Consider the following 8,215-nt stretch of genomic DNA (forward strand, 5'->3'; position numbering starts at 1 on the left):
CAATCAACTGCTTTACCTTAGATAGAAAACTTTGAATCAATCTGACTGGATGATCTGGTGAACTGTAAAGTGCCTTGAGATGACGTGTTGTGAATTGGCGCTATAGAAATAAACTGAATTGAACTGAAACTCACAGCTAGAGATGCAGAAATACCAATATCAGCCCAGATGCCACACGCATGTACACATCCTGGATATAAGTATTAATTTCCCACTAACTGCTAGCATTAGTTTACAAACAAATACTGAGTCCAATAAGTTGAAGTAAAATGCCATACAGTTAAGAAAAGGCACAAAAAGAAAAATGAGCAGTAGAGAGGGCATCAGTGGGAGCAGCAGTTCTACAACAGCCGGACAAATGAATGGCAGCTAGCTTTTGGTGGCCAGCCTTTGGAGAAGGAGTTATGCAAGTGTGTGGGTGTATCACCCAGAGAAATAAGATGACAGGAAAAGCAGCCTCTGCTTGACTACAGTTGAATCAGTCGGTTACCTTAACATGCAGAATGGTCTGTAAGCAGAGCTCTGCATCTCCAAAAACGTAGCAAGCACAGATCAGAACAGGGATATTTTTAATGAAGGCGAACCATGAGTAATGTTCAGCAAAGTTAAGAGACATTAAGCCAGGCATACGCTGTATGATTTTTTTTTGCCGTTTTTGGGCCGATTCTCTGGTGGTGTGAGAGTTTTTTCGATCAGGCCGACTTTTACCACATTAGGAACCGTGAGGTCGGGAGAACATAAAACATGTTTGAAATTCAGTCGGAAGTCGTAAGGTTGTCGGAGGAAAATCGCTCAGTGGGCAAACAAGGATTCTTCTTCTTCCTCTCAGATGAAAACCCAGAACCATGGCGTAGGTGCAATGAGTGAAATGGAATCTTTCTGTAAAACTGACAGACCGTAGTAGCCACATTTGCTCAGCCATGTCTTTTTCCAAATACGTAGTCTCCTTTCCTTTTTAGGGCTTTCAGCACAAAATTGCCCAAATTGACAGAGCAGCGCGTTTCACTCTAGTGAGACGTTCCTCTTCTACTCATTCTGCTTCCGAATAGACGAGTCCGAGTAGCGCCATCTCACTGCGGAGCTGAGTCCGATGTAGTACAATGTGAGCAGGTAGATCGCATTAGAGTTTCGGGTCGCACAGTGTGAGAACAAACATCGAGAGCTATGAACTTTTAAACCCTGCGGTTTCGTCGTACAGTTTGAGCTGTAGCTGAAACGATTGAAAATATCGCACAGTGTATGCCCGGCTTTAAAAAAACAACCATATCCCGACTATACTTTACACTGAAGTTCATCTTTGTCTGCTTAGCTTATCGGAGAGTACGATAAAAAAATCTTCTTTAAAACTAATCTTCTATTTATAATCTGGGTCAGAAATCTAAACCAGGGAATACTACAATGTCAGTTCTTCCACAAGTTCTTAGGTTGAAAAACTCTTGCATCTGTGCATCCTTAGTCACAATATATCCGCATGCTCTCTTTTTAAACCACTCAACTACCCCTAGATCATTTTTTTTAAATGTAGTTCTCACACTGCTTTAAGAATTCATTCTCTCTCTCTCTTTCAAACCCCAGGACCTTTTAAGGATTGTTTCCAGGTGAGGAAGGCGGGTCACACCACAAACGGTATGTACCTCCTCAAGATCGACAACAGCGATCACCTGATCCAAGCCTGGTGTGAACATAGCCTCGACAACGGGGGATGGACGGTGTTACAAAAGAGGAAAGATGGCTCTGTCAACTTCTTTCGGAACTGGGACAACTATAAGGTAGGTTTAATAAACGGGATTCTGGTAAAGAAAGGACAGAGGAAACCTTCACCTTGTGAACCAGTCTGAGCAGTTCATTTCTGGGGCACTAAACAGGCATTATTCCATAAGGTTAGCCTCTTCCTGATAGAGCCAAGAATACGTCCTGAGAACTATAACAATTAGCTGCTAGCTTATGAGAATTTAAAGGGATTAATTACTGCTAAACATGCAGATGAAGAAAGATTATTTCCAGAAGGGAGAAACATGGATGACTATCAAATGGTTGCCCTTCCAGGGAATTAAAAAATACATCAAATCTAGATTTCAAAGCTACTGGTCTTGGCTTTTTTTTTAAAGGAAAATAAGACAAGAGTTTCCCTGGATTATTAAATCAGGTCTTGAAACCAATACTCAGAGTCTGAAAAAGAAAAAAAGAAGTCTGTCTAAGCAGCTCTGACTTTGCATTGCTCCATCAGACCTCTGACAGATCGCCGGGGCCTCAGACGTTTACCTAATTTGCTGAGTGAAAGGTTGTGAATCACATTACAGTCTGAACTGGAAGCAGATGTGCACTCATGTTGCTTGATTACAAACCTCAGCTATATTACGACGCAGGACTCTGAAATTTCATCAACCTGATTTAGGTTTATTGTTTGTGTTGTTTGGACATGGCTGCCCTCACTTACCGTGTTATAAAATGTTCTTGTCTTTCCCCAGTTAACAAAACCACAGTAACTAAGCTTAAGTAGGATTCATTCCATGCTACAAAAAAAAGCCAATAATATTTAAAACTGACTTCCTTTGCATGCAGAAAGGGTTTGGCAACATAGACGGTGAACACTGGCTCGGGCTGGACAACATCTACAACTTGGCGAAGCAGGGTGACTATAAGCTGATGGTGGAGCTGGAAGACTGGGCGGGGAAGAAGGTATACGCCGAGTACAGCAGCTTTTACCTGGAGCCTGAAAAGGAGGGTTACAAGCTGAGGCTGGGGACCTACCAAGGAAATGCTGGGGACTCCTTCAGCAGCAACAACGGCAAACAGTTCACCACACTTGACCGGGACAGGGACGAATTCGGCGGTAGGTCATTGTACCAGAAGTGTTACTGTTAAATACCTACTAATTCGCCTGGCTAAACCAGTGTCCTTCTTTCCTTTAGGCAACTGTGCACACTTCCATAAGGGTGGCTGGTGGTACAACGCCTGCGGTCAAACCAACTTAAACGGCGTTTGGTACAGCGGAGGAGTTTACCGCAGCAAATTTCAGGATGGGGTGTTCTGGGCGGCCTATGGAGGCGGTTTTTATTCTCTAAAGTCTGTCCGTCTCATGATCCGGCCAATTGACTGACTTTGAAATGTGGTTATCGCTTGCAGATCTTCATCTACACATTAATTATTAATATAAAAGGTAGAATCTTTCCAAAACAGTTAAAAATGACTGCCCTGACTATGACCTGGATAACTGAGAATCTTTACCAGCAAAAAGGTAGAATCAGACATTTCTATCATTAGATAACAGAGTGGAGAAAAGGGAGTTGACATCTGCCTGTTGCAAGACAGTAAAGAGACTTCTTAAAGTATTGCCTTCCTAAAGAAATTACTCTCCTAGGAGATACTTGGTAATAGGCTATCAGTCTCCTCAAGGTCATTCTGTTAAGCCGGGCGTACACTGTACGACTTTTTTGGCCTTTTCAGGCCGATTCTCCTAACCTGACTCCGCCAGATGGATTTGCTCCGCATATCCATCTGGAAACCTTCCGTTGAAGTAATTTTAGGAAGGGGCGAAAATACTGGTTAGCTGATTGGCCTATGTTGGTGATAGACGGGCCCAATAAACCAATCAGATCAATGAAGCATATGACGTACTAACAGATTGATGACGAAAACACAACCACAAGCCAGGCTACTCTTGCCGAAACCAGTCGGGAGAAGAAATACTCTTAATTCCGATAAAACTTGTTCGTTAGCCACGCTAACGCTAGTTTCATCGGCTGAAGCCGCCATGTTCTTTAGACTGAACTGTCGCGCTTCTTGTTGCGTCACACCTCAACCCGCCTCAAAGCCAACGCTGATTGGACGTTCGTTTGGTGAACACTTCCAAAATTTCTTCAATGGAGAGTCTCCAGACTGATTTGCGAGTGAAACCTTGAAAGCTCGCGAGATCAGGATGGTCTCACGAGGCTAGGATTCTTCAGTTGTACAAGAATTTTTTCGATCGGGCCGAGTTTCAGCCTCATCATGAGTTCTGCTTCGTGTAGTATACAGGGGGTATCGATGGGTGATTAGTTTCTCACCTCCCGATCAGGAATTGTAAGGTCAGGAGAAAATCAAACATGTCTGAAATTCAGTCGGCCATCGCGAGGTGTTGGCGGAAAAATCCTGCTGTTGAAGAAGAGCAACCAGATTTACCAGAACCTCGAGCATTGCGCATGTGCAAACAAGGCAGTTCCTCCTCTTCCTCTGGATTGATGAGTCCGACCAGCGCCATCTCTAGGCGCTGAGTCCAACGTGTGGTTTTTAGACGTACGGTGTGAGCAGGTAGATCGCATCAGAGCGTCGGGTTGCATAGTATGAAAAAATGTATCTTGAGCTGTGAACTTTTAAACCCTGCATTTTTGTCGTACAGTTTGAATTGTAGCTGCATGCAACGATTGAAAATATCGCAGTGTATGCCCGGCTTTACTCTAATGTGCCTTACTTGATTCTGTCTTTTCAAGACCAAGTATTTTATAAAGGAGGAAATGAGATCCTGAGCAGCTAATGATGACTTATTGAAAGTAGTGCTTCTTAAATCGAGTGGCACCAGATATTTGTGTAACTCAGTCCTAAAGAGCGATGGGAATTTATCCTATTTTATTTTATAAATGGGAAAATGTCTAAAAGGAAACCCAACAATGGAGAAAAGATCTTGCTAGATACATTTTTTTTTTCCATAAAAAAAAAAAAAAATCAAATTCAGTTTAAAGTGAACTCAATGACGTGTGCTTGTCAAATGTGCATCAGGCTAAACTGGCTTTAGTATGTAAATATTGTTGGCTTTAACTGTTTAATTTAAATGAAAAAAAGGTATGACTCGACTCAGGCCCTATGTTGACAGTGTTGCCACTCCGCCATCATGTTATTTATCAACATATTTATAGTAACTGTAGTCATTCCTGACAATGCCATATCTATTCTTGTAACATTACAATTGTTAATATGTTTTATCTTGTGTACAGGTTCATTAAAAAAACTTCTTAATTGATGTACTAAGGGAAAATATAAAGAGTTAGGCTTTGAAAATGGATGGAAAAAATATGTGAATTTTCAGCCCTTCAAGACAAAAATAAAACATTTAAAAAATGTCTTTCAGTTGCACTTTTAGCAGTGTTCAGATGAACTGCAACACATGAACCCTGCAGAGGTACAATTGTTTTCTGACTTTTTGTGGTTGACCAATAAAAAGTAGTGCATGAAAGTGCATTATTGTGAGGTGAAAGGAAATTGGTACATGGCTTTTATTTCTTTTTCTCCAAAGTTGATCTTGAATAAAAAGAAAAAAAACCCAATTGCCTTAAATGGTCCCATCATTCCTTGTGTATAATTTATTCTAACCCAGATGCTCTGTGAAGGTCTCAGGGGTTTGTTAGAAAACACTAGGCAACTCCTTTTGGACAAACTGTATTCACCTGTTTCTAAAGGATCGCATCTATTTTGGAGTCTCAACATATTACCTGTATTTGCTTTTATTTTACATTTCATTGGTGAACCAAAGTAGCAGTAAGTAGAAAACAATCACCGTCAGTCATGAAAGGAAGTAATGCATTCTAAGACTGAGCTCTGGCATTTACAAGGTGATGAAAAAGTCTGAGCTTATTCGTATTGTTTTTATTACAATCTGAGCGCAGCAGGGGACAAATGAAACTTCTTAAAAATGACTTTTCTAGAGATTTTAGACAGATAAAACAGTTATTCTACTTGTAGAAAACGAATAGTGTTGTAGAGTAGCTTAATATGGTTAACTGACCAAGCTAAAAGAGGCTAACCTGTTATCTACTGAACAGCTAGCCACAGAGCTATCCCCCTTTATATCATAGTATAAAGGCCAATTTATACTTCTGACGCATAGCCTCTGCAACCATCAAATTTGTCTCTGTGCGCGACCATGCCCCCCACGCAGAGGTTCTGCAACCATTGTCAGGCACCTCAAAAAAATCCTGAAAACGCGTTGGACAGTTGCAAACCCGCGCAGACCCAAAGCGGAAGTGCACAGACAAAAAGCAGATGTGATTGGTCCTTGGTATGCCTTTTCCGGTTGTCTGTGTGGTCGTCCTTCTCGTTTCGGTGCGATCCGCTGATGTTCTCGCGAGATCTAGTACCTAAACCGGGCTATAAGCAGCTCATATCTACTGAACTGTTTCCCAGCAAACCTGTAGGGGGAGCTCTACATGTAGCCCCTGGAGAAGGGAAGAAGAAGAATGCTAGCTCACGTTAGCTTGTTGGCTCGCAGCAATAAGAGCTTCTACTAAAAGACAGGGCTTCGTCAGCTCTTTATTTCAGCTCTGCAGGAGTTGAGGGCAGTCCCTTTATTGGTTTGGCAGCTTTAATGCAGCAAATAAATGTCAAAATGTGTGAATTAGGGACATTTGTTCTCCGTTCTTCCTGCTGCTAGCATCCTCGTGTGCTAAATTAAAATAATGCGGAAAGGAAAAAGCCCCAGAAAAGCCGCACATAAAGTATAAGATTAAGAGGCCAATTAAGATTAAGATCCACATAAGCTGCATGGTTCAAAGCGTGGATAAAAAGTAGTGGCTTATAGTTCTTAAAATACGCTATATGAACATTGAGATCCCAACAGATATTGGATTTAATGTTTTAAAAACGCAATTGTTGTTTGCCCTGTTATTCTCTTTGTTGCCCTGATATAGATTGGCAACCTGTCCAGGGTGGACCCGCCTCTCGCCCGTAGACAGCTGGAGATCGGCACCAGCTCCCCTCGCCACCCCAGCAGGGATAAAGCGTGATGGAAAATGGATGGATGGTTATGAAGCGCTCTCACCACTGCATTAAACATAAATAATACTGTATGAATTTACCTAAGTAATGTGGTAACACTGATTAGGGCAACTTATTTTTTACATTATTTGTGGAAAACAGGAAATGCCAAAGTCATGTTAAACCTTGAAAGCACGATATCAATATAAAAAAGAACTTTGCAAAGGAAAACTGATCCATATTAAACATGCAGATTATAGAGCAGACGTTAATTAAAACAGTCATGAAAGAATTCAGACTGAAAGCAAAGCTGCTACAGACAGTAAGAACCATTAAGACCACGAGACATCTGCAGAAAACCCCGGGAGGAACATTCTTTTCACATGAAGCCATTGAGCTTAAACTTAAGAAGAAAAAAAATCAGCTTGTGTTGAAATTACTTGTTCCTGAACAGCTTCATCCGGAGGGGCTGGATGTAAGAATAGATCGGACCTTTTGTTTGAAAAAAAAAACAACTAACAGAGGAGCTACATCCAACTAAATGTGTCTAATAAAGACCGAATAACAGCGAATTGACCAAAGTTGAAGAGTTTGCTCAAAAAACGCTGAATGCCTCCACAGTCGCAGGGGCCCGACCTTGGAGAAGACCAACTGTGCTGGCTCTCAACATGTAGATCCCAGCGTCAAAGGAGCCAGAAGGGAAATTATTCTCTTAGTTGGCTGGCTTTTTTGATCTGAGACAACACTTTAATCCCGATGTTTTCCATTACATTGGTTGTTCCGTACACGTGTGTCCGTCTCCCACAGCAACCGTTTCTGCGAATAAACAGAAACGAGGCACTTGTGCATGTTTTTTGGCCCTCAGCGAAGTCCCTCTCCGCCAACAGACGCCAAACATTAAAAGAAACATGGACCAGCATATCATTAAGTCAAATAAATTCATGCAGGGATCATAAAATATTTACAAGGAATATTAAAAAAGTGACATGTGTTTCCATTGTTTCTCATTCATTGGATACAGAGGCTGCATCTGTATTTTTCATTTTAACGACTCCAAATATAAAGTAAAACGGTGCAATTTCCAGCAAGTACTTAGAGAACTGAATGCATCCTTCAGGTATATGCACCTGTATGTAGTTTCAGTCCCACAGTTAGTGGCAGCTTAAAGTGTTGGAGAATGAAGACTGCTGCTGAATAAGGTCAGAGTTCATCCTGTCAGGAGAACCACTCCAGCACTTATAAGACAGATTACAGTCTTTGAAGAACATTTTTTGTTTTTTACTGTAAAATATCTCTAACATTGTCTTTTTTTTTGACAAAGTACACCTAAAACATGGTTTGATGAGCAGATGGACACCTGAGCATTGCAGCACAGATGAATCTATTAAGCCTGTAGCCTAATTTTCTGAATGTACTTCAGGCTGAAAATTCCCGTGCTGTTCGGGGGATGTGACGTCCAGCAATCCGACTTAGCAAACAATTGAGGCGT

The 8,215-nt window shown here is 41.4% G+C and overlaps 2 protein-coding genes across 8 annotated transcripts in view; one reads left to right on the top strand and one right to left on the bottom strand.

Moving 5' to 3' along the window:
• Nucleotides 1–3,514, top strand: part of angptl1 (angiopoietin like 1) — a 20,603-nt gene extending 17,089 nt beyond the window's left edge. Inside the window, exons 4-6 of the mRNA XM_015392990.1 lie at nt 1,576–1,769; nt 2,563–2,833; nt 2,913–3,514. Coding sequence (XP_015248476.1) covers nt 1,576–1,769; nt 2,563–2,833; nt 2,913–3,100 — 653 coding nt within the window. The 3' untranslated portion in view covers nt 3,101–3,514. The remainder of the gene's footprint in view (nt 1–1,575; nt 1,770–2,562; nt 2,834–2,912) is intronic.
• Nucleotides 1–8,215, bottom strand: part of ralgps2 (Ral GEF with PH domain and SH3 binding motif 2) — a 145,419-nt gene that overhangs the window by 47,372 nt on the left and 89,832 nt on the right. The window lies entirely within an intron of this gene.

This window comes from Cyprinodon variegatus, unplaced genomic scaffold (assembly GCF_000732505.1).
Source record: "Cyprinodon variegatus isolate N-32 unplaced genomic scaffold, C_variegatus-1.0 Scaffold618, whole genome shotgun sequence".
Classification (NCBI taxonomy): domain Eukaryota; kingdom Metazoa; phylum Chordata; class Actinopteri; order Cyprinodontiformes; family Cyprinodontidae; genus Cyprinodon; species Cyprinodon variegatus.